The sequence below is a fragment of the Mastigoproctus giganteus genome, chromosome 14 (genome assembly GCF_048544385.1).
Source record: "Mastigoproctus giganteus isolate SK-2022 chromosome 14, ASM4854438v1, whole genome shotgun sequence".
Taxonomy (NCBI): Eukaryota; Metazoa; Arthropoda; class Arachnida; order Uropygi; family Thelyphonidae; genus Mastigoproctus; species Mastigoproctus giganteus.
Genome location: NC_143588.1, coordinates 24,049,265 through 24,067,950, shown reverse-complemented (window position 1 = coordinate 24,067,950; position 18,686 = coordinate 24,049,265). Strand labels below are relative to the sequence as shown.

The 18,686-nt window shown below is 35.6% G+C and overlaps 1 protein-coding gene across 1 annotated transcript in view; it reads left to right on the top strand.

Moving 5' to 3' along the window:
* The window catches only part of LOC150075022 (low molecular weight phosphotyrosine protein phosphatase-like), a 106,717-nt gene that overhangs the window by 84,183 nt on the left and 3,848 nt on the right, over window positions 1-18,686 (top strand). Inside the window, exons 4-5 of the mRNA XM_090389038.1 lie at window positions 4,269-4,330; window positions 8,835-8,934. Of these exons, the coding sequence (XP_090245164.1) occupies window positions 4,269-4,330; window positions 8,835-8,934 (162 nt within the window). The remainder of the gene's footprint in view (window positions 1-4,268; window positions 4,331-8,834; window positions 8,935-18,686) is intronic.

Genomic DNA, 18,686 nt, shown 5'->3' with positions numbered 1-18,686 from the left:
TCCTATAGTACGATTTTTCCCAGATTTAGCAATGAGTAAAGAAATTTCATAACTAGCTTCAAGAGTACGATTGATAGTTGCAGTATGAGCAATAAACAGAGACTTTCATGTTGCTCTTTTTTCATAATTCTTCTTTAAAGTTTGAAAGTAATTTAAATCTGAATTTACAAGGGCATTATGTTTCGCCTTGAAATGCGCCTCAAGACGACCTCGCTTCATTGATTCGTTGGTCAAGCATTGTTGGCATAAAAGACAAAAAGGTGACTTTTGATCGTGGATAGCGGGTATGAAACCAAATTTTAAGTATTCCTCTGAATACTGACGAACTTTTTTTTTACTTGCACTACTCATTTTACTGTGCAACTGAAAGAAATAAATATAAGATAAATCAAAAACTAAAAATAAACTATGCATTAAAGTTAATTTAATTTAATTTTAATATATCAAAATTAATTATTAGTACGCTTTTTGAATGAATAAATCACACGAATTACTGAATTCGGGCTATTAAATCTGTGGTCTCTGTGAACAAGCAGATAAGTCTAATTTGTCAAAAATGAGATAAGTGCACTATAATAAAGTATTTATTATTTACTATTATGTGACATGCAGCTATCTTCGTTATTGTAGTTTTAGCGTGAGTAATAAATATTTGTATATTCGAATATATGCGTGTTTATATGAGAGTGTGAAGTTTATTTTTCCTCTCCTGCAAATTCGAGTTTTTGGACTTATTTACTTATTTACTGAGACCACAGAAATACATATATGACAAATACATACCATTGTATATCACGGTTCTTCATTAATAATAATTCTGTGCGTGGACAAAGTAATTTTTATTTTAATCTGAGATCGTCAAACCTATCCAAATGTACAGTCACGATGCCCAAACGAGCGTTTGTATGAAAGGAATTACCTATTTCATATAACATGCTGAGTTTGCGGTAGGCTACAGTAGACAACCACTTTGCTTGCACATTGCATATGCCATAAGCAATCGTCCAATACAGTACGTACTATTCCTTCACTAGGCATAGTAAGCAATACTCTCCGAGCAAACTGTAGTTGATATTACTCCAAACTTTCAAGTGCAGCTCTATAGAAAGTACAACATTTAACGAATGCTTATTTAAAATTGAGATACCAACAATTCTTCTTTTGTACAAGTTAAATCATAGTAGGCGGTTGTTTTAAACTCTAGACGAGCAATTTTTGAATTGCCCCCCTGAACAATCAAATTGCCCCCATGTGGGGCGTGGGACCCACGTTGGGAAACACTGGTCTAGACTATGTATAAGTATAGTGCTATATTTATACTTAGACTGTGTATAAGTATAGTGCTATACTTATACTTAGACTATGTATAGTATAGTGCAAAAACACTATACTTATACATAGTCTAGACTTTTCCATAGCTTGAGGCTACAGCCCTAAACACTTTATAGTCTAAACACATCATACACCATCAGGCATCTCTCATGTTGTAGAGTTATACTTCATAACTGTTTTGCCATCATTGCATCACTCGGGTACCTACCCACTCACCGAAGAAGGGCCAAATAGCCCTGAAACGGTGGTGCCGTCTGGGTGGTGATATCCATTTGAGAATAAGTAACATTAGTCTTTTCCTCACGTGAAGTGTTACTTATTCAAAGTAGTACAATATCATGGCAACTTGTTGAAGGTATTCACAATATGAGATATAACTTAAAACGATGCCGTTTTGCGAAAATTCTGTTAATTCAGATTTGGCTATGTATTATTGATGCTTGAGGCTTTAGCCCTAAACGCTTTATAGCCTTCCTTTACATGTATTTTCCAAATATTACAATCTACAGAAATTTAAGTCTAATTTGAATAAGTACCTTCTGTCTTCTCAGCCTTCAACCCACATACATTACTGAGTACTATTGATTCTATTGTTACAAAAAAAAAAAAAAAAAAAAAAAGCAAGGATTAATTTTTGGCATATTTCTGAAGTTGCCACTTTCATCGGTTGTCTTGAGCAGTGATTATCATTTATGGTTTCTTGACCCTATTTAAACTTATTACACTAAAATTTTATTTGGTATTCAGAAGCTGCAACTTTACTATACCTTTCGTGTATTCATGTATAATGAATGGCCTGATGCTAATTTTCATAATATCCTTTTTGTCTCTTAGGTTGGCCTTCAAACCTCTTCTGTTTTTCCATACTTTTATTGAATTGAGATGGACCTGCACAAATGAAATACTCTGAGACATTTTTGGACTTTGTTAAAAATTGTAGTTTGTTGTAGGTAACCCAGCTGATTTTGCTGATCAGTTGAACACTGCATCAATCTTTTCAGATGAAAGTTAACTTATTACATATCTCTTGTGAAAACCCAGTGGGTAGGTATGCTGAGAGTTTTACTATTACTAATGACTTTGAATACCTTGTTGTGTGTGATTATAATTTGCCCTTTATTGATTGAAACAAAATGGGATGGGAACTCACTGTAGGGGAGGGACAGAATTTTTAAAACCAATGTGACAACTGTTATTTACATCAGCTTGTTAGGGAAAGTCTATGGGCAACAATATTCTATACCTCATCATCAGCCATGAAATAGGACTAATAGTATTCTTAGCAGGAAGTGATCATGCAGTGTACTCTTTTGAATCCTCCTTAGCAGGGAAGTAGTCAAGCAGTTACAATTTGGATGATGAAAGGAGTAGTCGCAGTTGTTAAAGGTAAAGGTACAGATTGATTAAGAGACATCATTGACTAAGTGAGCAAAGAACTGGGACAAGAGGTTTTTAATGTACTTAAATACAAAGATGAAAAGAATGAATTGGATTGAGCCATTAGTGGAACTATAGATAACCCAACCAATTTTGATGATCAGTTGAACACTTTGTATCCATCTTTAACTATGCAATGAAATGTTGAGCAGTATGAAATTAGTGATGCTGCAGTTACAGAAGATTGTTTATTAGAAAAACTTTACATCCTGAAGGTATATAATGCCTCTGGATTTACTATTAGTACTGACAGCATGGCAAGAAAGCAAAACTTATACAGTGCCAGCCAAAAAAATAAAATACCCACTTAGTTTGCTCATTCCTCTTAATAATTTGTCCAACTTCTTTAAATTTATTCAAACTAACCACTTCCACAAAACTAGATGGAAGTTTATTCTGACAGTCGATTACTCTGGCTGAATAAAAATTCCATGCACATCTATATTCTCTGCAACTATTGTTTTTTAAAGATCCCTAGATGGATTGCAGTGTGGCTGAAGAGATAGAGATGAATTGTGATTAATGGTCATTCTTCAGATTGGACTAGAGTTAGACTTGGTGTTCCTCAAGAATCAGTGCTTGACAGCTGTTGTTTCTGATTTCCGATATATGGTGCAATGCCAAAATTGCTTATGTCAAGATCAGGAAAATGTAATTTCTAGGTGTTGGTCCCTTATTGTTTTTGATATTTATTAATGATGCTGATGATTTGTTTCTGATTATGGTCTAAGTGTTTTGATGATGTGAAGGTTGGCAGGTGCTTAATGGAGTAATAAAGGTTTTTGCTGCTTCAAAGAGGTCTCCCTAAATTAATTGGATATGCTGAAAAATGTTGCTTGATAATGAAAAGACGTTGTGAGTAACTATACAGTTGAAGTTATATGAACAGTGCAGTCAAGCCGATTCTGCCAAATTATATACCATAACTTCACAAATAGAAACAGAGTGAATGTGCTATTATATAAAGTGCACAAGAGATATACTAGTGTTTGGAAACCAGACATCTGTGAGGAGATCTGGTTGGGGTGTTTAATACTGTACTTTAAAATGGTTGAGGGTATTTTTACACTTAGTTTACATTAAGAGGAAATAATCATAGAACAGATGTCTGAAATTTTTCTTTTAGTCAAAGAGGGATTGGCCACTGGTATAAACTCCCCCATGGAGTAACTTATTTTTATGACACACAGGTACATCATAATTTAATTTTAATATAATATTTTTGATTATTTCATTATTATTTTTTTTTTTAACAGAATTTCAAATGATCCCCCAAACTTAAATCACTGATACATCTGTATCAGTGATTTAAGTTTGGGTTACGACCCACAGGTTTGGAAATACTGCTTTGTAATGTGTCTTTTTTATTCCAGGATTCAAATTATTGCAGTGTTCGTTGTAGCTGTATATTGAGAGTTTGGTAGCTACCTTATTAACTGATATGTTGATTATTAATATTTTTAAAGTTTATAACAAACTTTTATATATGTGCATTCCAGGTAACAGAAGATGATTTTACAATGTTTGATTATATATTTGGCATGGATGAGAATAATATAAGGTAAGTTATCTGTATTATTTCACTGGCACCTGTGTTTATCCTATACTAATATTTCTGCATTTTGTGTATTGTGCATATTGTTTTCTCAATGGTATAAAATATTGAATTTTCTTGTAAGCAGCCTATTACCTATATTTTTACATGGTGTTTTGTATTTGGGATGAGTTGACTGAGAGATGTGTATCTGTTGCTCATTCCTTCTTGTCTGACTGTGTTCAAATGCAGTTAAAACCCTTGGGTTGTGTTGTTTTAAGGTAAGATTGCCATTTTTCCCCCTTCAAATATATTGACAAAAAAGGCTTCAATATGAAGAATTGGAAAATAAAGATATAGCATTCTGTATTTCCAGGAACAAAATTAAATAATAGTAATAATTAAATAAATGAAATTATCAATTTATTTAATTATAATTAAATTATATGAAAAATAATTATCCAAAACCTTTAGTTCTTATATAAAAGCTGCAGATTTTTATAATTATTTAATTTTTTTAATAATAGATAATAAAAATTATATTCATACTTTTAAAATAAATCAGAATTCAATTATTCTGAGTCTTTTCTTAAAGCCTTAAACATCTCAATCAGATATCTTTGCAGCTGCCTAGTCTTCAGATGCTGCAGTTTGCAAAACTGAAGTCTTTCCTTTAAGAGTACCCCTTCACCAATACTGTTGCTCTTCTCTGTTTGAATAGATCTACATCCTTCCTAAAATGAGACTTCCAGACTTCAAGATGTGGCCTAACTGTTGCCTCATATAATGGGATAATTACTTCCTTATCCCTCCTGCTCTAAAAGTTGTATATCATTGACAGAACCTAATGAGCTGTCCTGGCAGCCTGTTTGCATTGCTCAGAGAACTTCATATCTGACTGCACAATTTCCCCCAGATGTTTTTCATTCTCCACCGCACAGCTAGTACATTAATCTGGGAGTATTGTTCCCCATGGAAAATACCTTGCATTTGTCAATATTACACTTCAATTCTCACTTCTCAGCCAATCTGTCTAATTTGTCTGGATCTTGTTGCAGTGATTTTGTACTTTGGTTATTGTGATTAATTACCCCACTAACCTATCATCTACAAACTTAGACATTAAGCCTGATATGTCTTCATCATTATCAGTAATAAATATAGAAAGCAACAATGAGCCCAGCCCCGAATGATGGGGAACTCCACTAATAACATTAGTCCAAGTGAGATCCTGTTGCAGTAGTATACTGTTATTACTGATCAAAAGTATTCAATATAACTTGATATTGAATTGGTGCCTCAGGTGCCTTTTTTATGTTTAGCTTTAACAATTTCTCTTCCACTTTCCTCTCAGTTATCACAAAATTTGTTGAGTTCCCTGTTAGAATTTGACTCACTTCTAGCACCCTCATCCATAAAAATTCCTCATATGTGAATGTAAATGCAAAATATCGATTAAGTTTGTCAGCAACCTGAAAGTAAGCAAGCATGTGAGCTTATGTAGCATCAGCCAAAAAAAAAAATTTCACACAACCATTCCCTCTAAATGTTTGTCCAGTTCCTCCTTGAATTTATTTAAGCTATCAACTTCCACAATGACAGATGGAAGTTTGTTCCAGCAATTAACCACCCCGCTGGTTAAAGGCAAATTTCCTCACATCTGTTCTACAACTGTCTTTCCTCAATTTGAATTTATGCCCCCTTAGGATCGTAATCTCAGATTACGATCTGAGATGGAAGAATCCCATCAGAATTCAGCGTGCTCAACCCATTCAAGGCCTTATACACTTCATTCATATCACCTCACAGGTGCCTAGTCTCCAGCCGCTGCAATTTGCAGAACTTAAGCCTCTCTTAGTAAGAGGATCCCTTCATTCCTCTCACCAATCTTGTTGCCCTTCTCTGTACGCACTCAAGCAAATCTACATCCTTCCTAAAATGAGGCCTCCAGACCTGTATGCAGTACTGAAGGTGTGGCCTGACCATTGCCCTTATACAAAGGGATAATCACCTCCTTTTCCCTGCTAGAAAAATTCCTGTATATCATTGACAAAACCCCATTACCTGTTCTTAACAGCCTGTCTGCATTGCTCAGAAAACTTCATACTGACTGCACAATTGCTTCCAGGTCTTTCATTTTCTACCACCCTAAGTGTAGTACCACACAGTTGGTATGTTCCTCTGGGGTTACTTCTGCCCATATGCATTACTTTGCACTTGTCAATGTTAAACTTCAGTTGCCACTTCTCAGCCCATGTGCCCAAATTTTCTAGATCCTGTTGCAGTAGCACACTGCCATTACTGTCATTAACAACCCTGCCAACCTTTGTATCACCTGCAAACTTCATATCTCTTCAATCACAGTGTGTGAGTAGTTATTTGGAGAATGGTAAGAATAAAGGAAATATGATAAAGCAAGAAGTTAGATATAAAATATGCTTATAAGCAACTATATATATATATATGAAAACTAGTTTTTAAATAAACAGTGATAAAAAATATATTTGCAATGTTAAATTTGTTTGTATGTAATAATTTTTTTCATGCACTACGAAAACAAAGTTTTTGTTGTGCATTCAAGTTTGATATTCATTTGGGTTAGAGATAGTAACATTCAAATTTAGAATGCTTCACTGCTCTCCAAATTTTAAATAAATTTTGAAAAAAATTTTAAATTTAAGTAAATATTGGATCTAATATCACATATTACAAGCACATATATATTTTTTAAAAAAATTAAAACTATTTATACACATAATAAGGAAAAATGTATGCAGATGTGCACATTTGAAATTTTCTGTATTTAACTGTTTTTTAAACTGAAAACTGAAAGTGACTAACAGTTTCATCTTTATATTTTATGCCTGTAACATTTTTTAAAAGTTTTGCCAGAATCAATGATTTTTTTAAAATAAAAATTGTAAAATGCAACATTTTTTTAAATATTTAATTTTTTTATTAAAAACTTTAAAAAATTTGCACACAGTAAGTATAACAATTTATTAAGAAAAGATGAAATGTTGGTAAACACCAAGCAGAATTCAAAAGTCATGTACTATCATCTGTGTTACTGCTAGGAGCTCTACATTGCCAAATTAATGAACACTATTTTTCATGGACTAATGTTATTAGTAGAGTACCATGGGGTTCATTGATGGGCCCTGACTGCTTTCAGTATTTATTAACATTCATGAAGGCATATCAAATTAAATGTGGCAGGAATTGATAAGCTGGTGGCAGGAATCAAGGCAGTTCCAACAAAACCTAGAGAATCTAGGCAGAATAACTGAGAAGGGGTAAATGAGGTTTGACATTGATAAATGCATGATACTCTATTTGAGTAACAGTAACCCTAGAATAACACATTCTGGAGTTATTCAGTTGGCTGCTTCAACATTTAAGGTACTGTGGAACAAAAAAGACCTATGGGTAATTGACTGACAAGAGTTCTCTGAGAAGTGCAGAAAGGCTGCTAGGACAGTTTAAGCTAGCTTTGTATATCATGAATAGAACTCCACATGAAGTTCTATTGATGATATATAGGTACTTTTCCAGCAGGGAACAATGAGATGATTATCCCTTTCTGTAAAGCAATGGTTAATTTGCACCTTGAGTACAGCATGCTCAAGATGCAAATTAACCACAATTTACTCAAGATTTAGAACAAGAGCATTTAGAATGAGCTAGGGAGAACCTAACAGCAAGTCTAAGTCACTATGGAGGAATGCACCACAAAATGGAATGTCATATGGCAGTTTACATGCAGTGAAGTGAGGAAATTAAAGCTGTTTCTGTTGCATGTCATGCAGAAACGTTTTCCAACAGATTGTGGAAAATGAAGCCATTACTGTGGATGGGCACCCTCAGATGTCAGACTGGTCTTTTTTCTCTAATGAGGCCCAATTTAAACTCTCAGTAGACTTATCTATAGTGTATAGAAAATGTCCTTACATAATTGTGAAAGCTTGGAGTGGTGTGCTGTGGCTGTTACAGGATTCTTGGGTCCAATTTTTTTACAGACACTATAACTTCTCAGTGGAGATCATTGATTATGAATTCCTCGTTAAGGAGGAGATCACTGAAGAGTAGTTTCAACCAGATAGTGCAAAGTTACACTTTATGTGCATATATGGCCAAGCTGTCCTTCTTACTTGGAGAATGCTTAATTTCAAAGAAATATGGCCACTGTGCTCACCAGATTTGTTGCCATTAGACTTCTTTTTGTGAGGCCGTATCAAAATCAATGCCCATCACAATAATCTATGCACCCTTGGAAGAAATGAAAAGAAATATCCAATGACCCTCCCTGCATGCTGCAGGCATTATTTTCAACGAGCTTCATTGTGACCTTAGCAGTGATCATTTTCAACATTTTTTGTGACAGATTTAAGTAATGTCAAAGAATAAGAATTTTACTATTACATCTAAATTTCACGTTTCTAGTATTCTTTTACTTCATTATTTGCATTTTTAAATTCTTGTTTAAGAATTTGTGATCATCCTGTATATTTACATTTTAGTTATTTTTTAGTGACCTTGAAGAACTGTCACCAGACTCGTCAACAGCAAAGATTGAATTATTAGGAAAATATGATCCTGAGGGTATTGAAATTATTAGAGATCCATATTATGTGAGTACTCTTTGATTTATGTTGTATGTTCTTATCAGTTTTACTTACTCATTACTTCTGAATATCGTTTATAGATGTGAAAGTGTGACTAAGCATTAATAGTAATAGAGGCATTTGATGCAAGAAAGCAAGTGTATGAGCTTATGTAGCATCAGCCAAAAAAAAAATCACACAACCATTCCCTCTAAATGTTTGTCCACTTCCTTCTTGAATTTATTTAAGCTATCAACTTCCTCAACAACAGGTGAAAGTTTGTTCCAGCAATTAACCACCCGCTGGCTAAAGGCAAATTTCCGCACATCTATTCTACAACTGTCTTTCCTCAATTTGAATTTATGCCCCCTTAGGTTAATAATCTGAGCAAGATGAAGAATTCCATCAGAATTCGTTGGGCTCAACCCATTCAAGGCCTTATACACCTCAATCAGATCACCTCACAGGTGCCAAGTCTCCAGCCGCTGCAATTTGCAGAACTTGGTAAGAGGATCCCTTCATTCCCCTCACCAATCTTGTTGCTCTTCTCTGTACACACTCAAGCAAATCTACATCCTTCCTAAAATGAGGCCTCCAGACCTGTTGCAAGAGCAGGTTAACCAATGGTTAACCTGCTCTTGCAACCTGTCTGCATTGCTCAGAAAACTTCATACTGACTGCACAATTACTCCCAGGTCTTTTTCATTTTCTACCACACTAAGTATAGTACCACACAGTTGGTACGTTCCTCTGGGGATACTTCTACCCATATGTAGTACTTTGCATTTATCAAGGTTAAACTTCAGTTGCCACTTCTCAGCCCATCTGCCCAAATTTTCTAGATCCTGTTGCAGTAGCACATTGCCATTACTGTCATTAACAACTCTACCAACCTTTGTATCATCTGCAAACTTCGACACTAAGCCTGATATACCTTCATCAATATCATTGATAAATATACAATACAACAGTGGGCCCAACTCATACTGACTGCACAATTACTCCCAAGTCTTTTTCATTTTCTACCACACTAAGTATAGTACCACACAGTTGGTACGTTCCTCTGGGGATACTTCTACCCATATGTAGTACTTTGCATTTATCAAGGTTAAACTTCAGTTGCCACTTCTCAGCCCATCTGCCCAAATTTTCTAGATCCTGTTGCAGTAGCACATTGCCATTACTGTCATTAACAACTCTACCAACCTTTGTATCATCTGCAAACTTCGACACTAAGCCTGATATACCTTCATCAATATCATTGATAAATATACAATACAACAGTGAGCCCAACACCGAACCCTATGGAACTCCAATAATAACATTAGTCCATGAAGAGCAGTGCCCATTGATTACCACCCTCTGTCTTCTCCCACTCAACCACCTTTTTATCCATTGTAGCAACCTACTCTTAATACCAATTTGCTCCAATTTGTCCAGTGGTCTTCCATGTGCAACAGTGTCAAAAGCTTTCCTGAAATCCAAGTATGTGATATCAAAATTATTTTTTGCATCCAGTTCCTTTGTAACCACATCATAGTATCCAATCAAATTTGTCATACAAGACTTTCCTTTAACAAACCCATGTGGTGTCTGAATCATTGCTGCAGTCTTGTCTAGATGATCCTGCAATGCATCTTTAACCAGTGACTCCATTATTTTACCCGGAACAGAAGTTAAACTAACTGGTCTATAATTACTGATGTCACCCTTCGATCCTTATTTGTGAATTGGGGATACATTTGTACATCTCCAGTCTGTGGGGCTTCCCCTGACTCCAAGGATGCTCTCATAATTATGGCTAAGGGTTGCATAGTTCCTTTGCCGATTCCTTTAATATAACTGGATAGATCCTATCCACCCCAGGTGCATTTTTTCTGTTTAATTTCAACAATTTCTCCTTCACTTTGCCCTCAGTTATTACAAAATCATTAAGCACCCTATTACAATTTGATAACCTTCTGGCATTTTCCTTCCTTAATAACTCCTCGTGTGTGAATGTAGATGCAAAATACTCATTCAGTTTGTTTGCTATCTGAGCAGGATCATGAACAGTCGAACCATCAATATCAAGTGAACCAGTCTGATTCATCCCTTTCGTTTTAGAGTTTATATAAGAAATCCTAGCTGTTTTTCTTAGCATCCTTTGACAAAGATTTCTCGTAATCTGCCTTCGCTTGCCTAATCTCCTTTGTCACTTGATTACAGACTAGCTTATATCTGCCATAGGTTTCTGTGTTGCTTGATAATTTATATGCATTTTTCTTCTCTGCCACGAGTCTCATTAGTTCATTTGACAAACATTTAGGCCTAAACCTTGAACAATATTTCTTAATAGGTATGAAACATCTAGTGCTTCCAAGATTAATTCCTTGAATGCTTCCCACTTTGAATTTGCTGTTGGTAACATCATCCGTTGGTCCCACTGTACAGAATTTAAAAACTGTCTGAGACCACTGTAGTCACCTTTATGGAAACAAAAACCCTTTCCTTTACCCCTGATGGTAATTATATCCCACATCAGTACACTGTGATTACTGCCGCCTAGTGGTTCCTTTACTGCAAATTCTTAATACACGAATGATCACTGCTGATAAACCAGATCAAGAGTATTACCCTCTCTGGTTGCCTCTCAAACATGCTGCTGCAGAAAACAATCATCCAATAAATCCACAAAAGTCTTGGTAGTGTGTGAGTGACCAACTCACAGGTTCCAGTCAATATCTGGGAAGTTAAAATCCCCCATTAAGAGACATTCTGATTTTCTAGCCCACTCTATTTCTCTGTACAATTGTTAAATATTAAGTGTAGTGACACAAAACTAAGTTTACAAATAAGGAAAAACAATTTGCCTCAACTCCCATTTTTAGGTTTGCAGATACTAACTGAATATACTTAACAAAATACATCTCAACCATACTGAAATCATAAAGAGTTGAAAATCTTATTTCTTTGTGTAATAACATCAGGATAACAAGAAGGCTGCAAAGTGCTCCAGCATTACCTCTTTCAGATTCCAAAAACCATCATTCTAATATGTAGCCAGGCAGAAATTTAAAACTACTGCAGAAATTTAAAATGATGTTCATAGTTCTTGATGCCAAAAGAGGAAGCCACTGAAATTACCTACAGATGAATAACTTGCATTAGATGTGGTGCAAGGGGCAGCTAGCCCATGCCTGAATTTGAAAATATGTTTTTTTGTCAAAAGTTACTCCAACACATTCAGACATTATACTTATATCAGATGTAGCATTCAGAAACCATGATTAATTGGTGCCTCCATAGCCAGGTAGGCAGGAGCAGCAGGGCGTCGCACACACTTCTTGATTAGACTGGGGTTCGAGCCCGTGACCACCAAATGCGGAGGATGCGGAAAGGTCGGGGAATGACTACCGCATATCCCCGGAGCAATATGGCCTTAGTTGCTAATGCTTCTAAAAACCAAATAACAAACAACAAAACCATGATTAATTACAAATGTGCTGAAACTTGTCATCAGCAATAACCATCTTAACATTTTAGAATTTTTCTGGCCCAGTTCAAGCATTGCATATAAACCTGCTGCTATGGAGCATGAGAGGCACGTCTCCATAGTACTGTCAAAAAGTTACCTGACTGGCCACACAGTAATGCAGCACTGTGGCCAGCAACACTGTTGTAAAATAGCAAGTTTCAACTTGCATCTACATATATGTATAAGTTTGTTAATCATTCACTATAGGTTTCATTGCTGTGGGACTCACTGTGTCGCGATTTTGAAATGGGAAAAATGTCAAATTTGGAACATCATACAAGCACCAAAATTTGCAGACTTCTCCTAAAGCATTTTTGCTTTGAGGGAAGTCTGCCTCTGAAAAATTAGAAAAATTCACCCGGTTTACAGAAAGGATGGTCTGCCTCATACTACCATGTTTGAATGGCATCATAGATTTTAAGAGAAAAAAGAATGTTTATCAGACAGTGATCGTTCTTTGAAAAAAAAAAAAAAAGCTAACCTCTTTTATCTCTGAAAAAATTCATCTCATACATCAGAACTGCTGTGTGACTGTATAAACTTGCAGAAGCTTTAAACAATTCATATGAAAGCTGTCATGGAATTTTAAGCAATGATTTGAACATGCATTGCTTTGCTTTGTTGCTTCAAATGCTTAATCTGAAGCAACACAGCAACCAAACCCAAATTTGCAGTGATCTCATGAGTAATAATGATCCATTGTTCCTATATCTATCATTACCGAGGATGACACTTGGTATTTTCTCTACTTGGAAATATAGCACACCGAGGATGCCAAGATGGATGAATACAGAGCTGACCAGTCTAATAGAGCAGAAAAAGATAGCATGAAAGTTAAAGAGCCATGAAAAGTAGTGAAGCCTACAACAGCTACAAGTGATGTAATAGTACCATTGTAATAGGTTAGGAAGGAAGACCAGAGTTGAATATGAGAAAGCACTGGCTAGGACAGCAAAGAATATGGACAAGGAGCTTTTCATGTATGTGAATACAAAGAAGAAGGGAACAAATCAGGTCAGACTCTTGTGTACTGGGTGTGGGGAAAGTTTCTGCTAACCCAGTTGATGTTGCTGATGAATTGGATAGGCATCACATCGGTCTTTACTGATGAAAGATCCGTCGTGCTGAGAGGCTGTGCCATGTGAGATTAGTGATTCTGAAATTACAGATGACTGTTTATTATAAAAGCTTTCAAGCTTAAAGGCAAGTAAGGTTCCTGGAGTTGATAGCATATACCCAGAATTTTGTGGAGGGTAGCCAGAGAGTTTATTGAACCATTGAGATTAATTATGAGGGCATCATTAGACTCAGGAGAAGCACCAACGTATTGCCAATACATAAAATAGCAACGTATTGCCAATACATTAATAGAGATGCCTCTATTAATGTATTGCTATTTATTAAAAACATTAGGGGAAGAAAGAGATCTGGGAGTTTTGATACGAAGTTTTCTGAGCAGTGTAAACAGATGGCCAGGAAAGCTCATGGTGCCCTACTGACAATTTATTAAACCATACAAATGATATCCTTTAGAGATAGTGAGGTCATAATCCCACTGTACAAGGAAATTGTAAGATTGCATTTGGAATACTGTGTCCAAGTATGGAGCCCTCATCTGAAAAAAAGATATCGAGCTTCTTGAAACATGAGCAACTCGCATGGTGACATTGGCAAAAGGGTGAAAGTACAAGGAAAATCTTAATTTATGTTGACTACAGAGGTGAACAACCAGGCTCCTTAGAGGGGATCCTGATTACGGTTTGTAAGGCTCTGAGAGGAGCTAGTAAAATTAGCATTAGCATTAATAGAGGCATATGATGCAAGAAAGCAAGCTTATACAGCATCAGCCAAAAAAAACACACACACACACTTCCCATTTCACCTATCCATTTGCTCCAAAACTTTGTCCAGTTCTTCCTTGAATTTATTTAAGCAATCAACTTCCACAACAACAGATGGAAGTTTGTTCCAGCAAGCAAACAACTACTTGCTAGCTAAAGGTAAACTTTTGCACATCCATTCTACAACCGTCTTTCCTCAATTTGAATTTATGCCCCCCTCAAGTGAGTAATCTGAGCAAGAGGAAGAATCCCATCTGCATTGAGCTTGCTCAAACCATTCAAAGCCTTATGGCTGCTATACACCTTCGGGTAAACCTGTCAGGTATGCCTGTGCAGGCATACCTGTACAGGTCTACCGGACACCCATAGTGCACCCACATGCTCCAGTAAACCTGTCACCATTCATTCAGTCGTGCTGACCATGGCATTGACAGATGATGTTTTAGCAATAGTTGGCTTATTATTTGCAAAGAAGTATTTTAAAAGTAAAATAAAATGTAATATATGGTGCAAAGAATGGTTGAAAAAAAAGAAAAGTTTATTCACATGTGAACTTGTTAAGTGAATTGCAGTAATTCTCAGAAAAATCCCCAAGATTTATTAAAATTTAATAAAATAATATAGTAATGAATTTTATTATTGCTGTTATTATAAAATATATTTTTTGACACTGATATTAAAAGTCAAAATTTACTTCTAATCCAGGCAAATTTTTTATTAATCAGCGACAAAATTAATAGTGAATTTTTTTTCATAGAATTGATGTCATTATTAATGATAGTCAAATAGGGAAATCCCCCAATCTGGCAGTGCGCCTACCACATCGCTACACATGCTCCGGTTTGCCTGCACAGGCCACTCTGGTTCAGGCAAATCGAATGATTTTTCATTATTTCCTCCAGTTGCCTGTGCGGGTCAAAATAATTGTGCAGTTTTATCATCTACATGCTCTGGTAGATTTGTACAGGCGTGCCTGCACAGGCATACCTGACAGGTTTACCTGAAGGTGTGTAGCGGCCATTATACACCTCAATCAGATCACCTCGCAGGTGCCTAGTCTCCAGATGCTCCAATTTGCAGAACTTTAGTCTTTCTTGTAAATGCACCACTTTGTTCCCCTTACCAATCTCATTGTCCTTCTCAAATGAGGCCTCCAGATCTGTATGCAGTACTCAAGGTGTGACCTGACCATTGCCTTATACAAAGGGATAATCACCTCCTTGTCCATGCTAGCAAAATTCCTGTATATTATTGACAAGACTCCCATGGCCTGCTCTGGCAGCCTGTCTCCACTGCTCAGAAAAATGAAAAATTCATATCTGACTGCACAGTTACCCCCAGGTCTTTTTCATTCTCCACTACCCTGAGTGTAGTACCGCACAGTTGGTATGTTACTCTGGGGTTACTACTACCCATATGCAGTACTTTGCATTTATCAGAATTCCTGATATGTGAATGTAGATACAAAATACTGATTCAGTTTGTCAGTGTTACATTTCAGTTGCCGCTTCTTAGCCCATCTGCCGAACTTTTCTAGATCCTGTTGCAGTAGTATACTGTCTGTAGTAGTATGTTGCTGTAGTATAATTTTATTAGCAACCTTAGTATCATCTGCAAACTTGGACATTTAAGCCTGATATACCTTCATGAATATTGTTGATAAATATAGAAAACAATAATGGACCCAACACGAAACTCTAGGGGATTCCACTAATAATATTAGGTAACATTTGCATATTTCCAGTCTGTGGGGACCTACCCTGAATCCAAGGGTGCTCTCATAATTATGGCTAAGAGTTTACATACTTCCTCCTTTAATATAACTGGATAGAACTCAACCTCCCCATGTGCATTTCTTATGTTGTTTAATGTCTTCTTCAATTTCTAACAATTCCTAATAATTTCTTCTGCACACTTTGCTCTCAATTATTACAAAATCATTTAGCTCCCTGTTAGAGTTTGATAAACTTCTGGCCTCTACTTCCCTGCAGAATTCCTGATATGTGAATGTAGATTCAAAATACTGATTCAGTTTGTCAGCTACCTGAGCAGGATCATCAACAATCGAATCATCGATATCAAGTGGACCAATCTCTTTCATCCCTTCCTTCTAAAGTTTACGTAAGTAAAGGAGTAGTTTCTGTTTTTCTTTGCATCGTTTGCTGAAGAATTCTTGTAATCTGCCTTCGCTTGCTTAATCTACTTTGTGACTTGATTACAGACCAGGTTATATCTACCCTAGCCTTCTGTGTTGCCTGATAATTTATATGCATCCCATGCATTTTTCTTCTCTGCCACAATTCTCATTAGTTCATCTGACATCCATATAGGCCTAAACGTTGAACAGTATTTCTCAGTTGGTATGAAAAGTCCAGTAGCTTCAAAGATTAATTCCTTGAATGCTTTCCATTTTGAATTTGCTGTTAGTAACATCACTACATAGATTTTTTTTTTCTTTCCTCAGAAATGAAGCAATGTTTATGGAATTATTGCTTCTTTAGTGAAAAAGAGGTTATTGATGCATCTCAAGATGACCTCTGTGCTGTTTAGTCAGCATAATTTCAAAAATTGCTACCAGTATTTTTATTAAAAGTGGCAGAAGTGCATTAGTACTCAAGGACAGTACTTTGAGAGTGGATGCGCCTGGTTTATTTATACAGTCAATTCCGGTTATTTGGGATACATTGGAACTAGTGCATTTTGGCCCGAAGCGGCTGCCCCAATTATGTGAAGTTTCACGTAAATAGTTAAAAATACAGCTTTACGATTTGTTTTACGATCAAATCACGTTATGATGGACTCACCATAGTAAAGTACTGTTCACTATATAATATGTAGCTGAGTGGGTAAAGTGCCTGCCTGTGGCAACCCAAAGGTCGCGGGTTCGAATCCTGCCTCGAGCTTGGATCAGAGTAAATGCAAAAACTTTGGGAGGTGCATTATGGCCACAGAAGCCGATGTGCTAACAAAAAAAAAAGTAGGATATGTAGTAAGTGGCGGTCATTTTGATCACGTTTGTGAATTAAAGTTTAATTCTATTAAACAGCGATTCTAATTAGTGAAAATAGGAGGAATATTATCCACAGGCTATAAAAGTAAAGATATACTGTATTAAGTAAAAATTTACACTTTATTACGTTACCAATTAAAAAATTAAATGATACGTGAAAATCAGAATAATATTTTCCACATATTAGCAAAATAAAAATAAATTTACGCTTACATGCATAGCTTAATTAATACATACTGTAATATGTACATACTAACTAGTTGACATTTCTGTTCACTGACATTTGTGGGTGGGGGTTAAAATTTAAAAAAGGGAAAAAAATAAGCAATCAATGACAAAGAACACAGCACACACAAATTGCAAGTAACACGATACACGCAAGTGAGAATGGAGTAACAATTTACGAGGCTTAAAATATAGGAATGAAGAGTAGATTCTGGAAATTAATTTTTTATATGATTGAAGCACTAACAGAAAAGCCCAATAAACAGGACTAATTGTTTTTACTGTTTTGTGGTTGTGACCTCCAGAAATCCGACCGAACCACGTGGTATGGTCAGAAACAATTGTAGGGTAATCTCGAGTGCTGCGGTCTCCTGCCCCGATTAAACGGCATGTTGTCCCAATTAAGCGAAGTTAACCCGCCTATTTTCTCGATTGGGTTCTGTTCATTTGTCCCAAATGAACGGCTGCCCCAAATAACTGGAATCCACTGTATTTAATTTGTGAATCCCAGAATTTTTACTATACCATATATTTATATGCAATGAAATATGCTATCTGTAATTTCACAAAGAAATGCTTATCTAAATCACTGTGTTTTGGTACCAAAAGTTACTGTGGACAGTAGTTGCATATTCAGTAAGTATAATAATATTGTTTGAAATCAGAAAAACATTCTAAGTTCACATAAAATTTAGAACACAATTAAATGAAGATACCACTAATTCTCGAAATTGTGATGGTTTACTTTACAATTACTGTAAATCGATGTAATTATAATGTTACATCGATTTACATTATAACTTTATCATTATAATGGTTATATTTTTTGTTTGCTCAATGGATATTTTTTTTTTTTTTTTGAGATAAGCTGATATTTTTGTTACATTGGTATTCATTAAAATGAAGCATTTTTTAAAGATACATAGTAAATTGGCATGGATGAGAAATGATATTGTTTTTCTGGATATTTGTTATACCAATATTTTTTTTTTATTCAGGTTTTAATTAATGGGCTATCTCTTTTACTGTTTGTGGGCACTGTTTTACTGAATTACCATCTGTAATTCCACCTTTTTTTTTTTTTTTTTGTTTTTTAAACCAATTTCTACATATGCATTTACCTAGTAAACATTGATATGCAGTTCAATTCCAAACTTTTTTGTATGCATTTATACTTCTGCTCTTT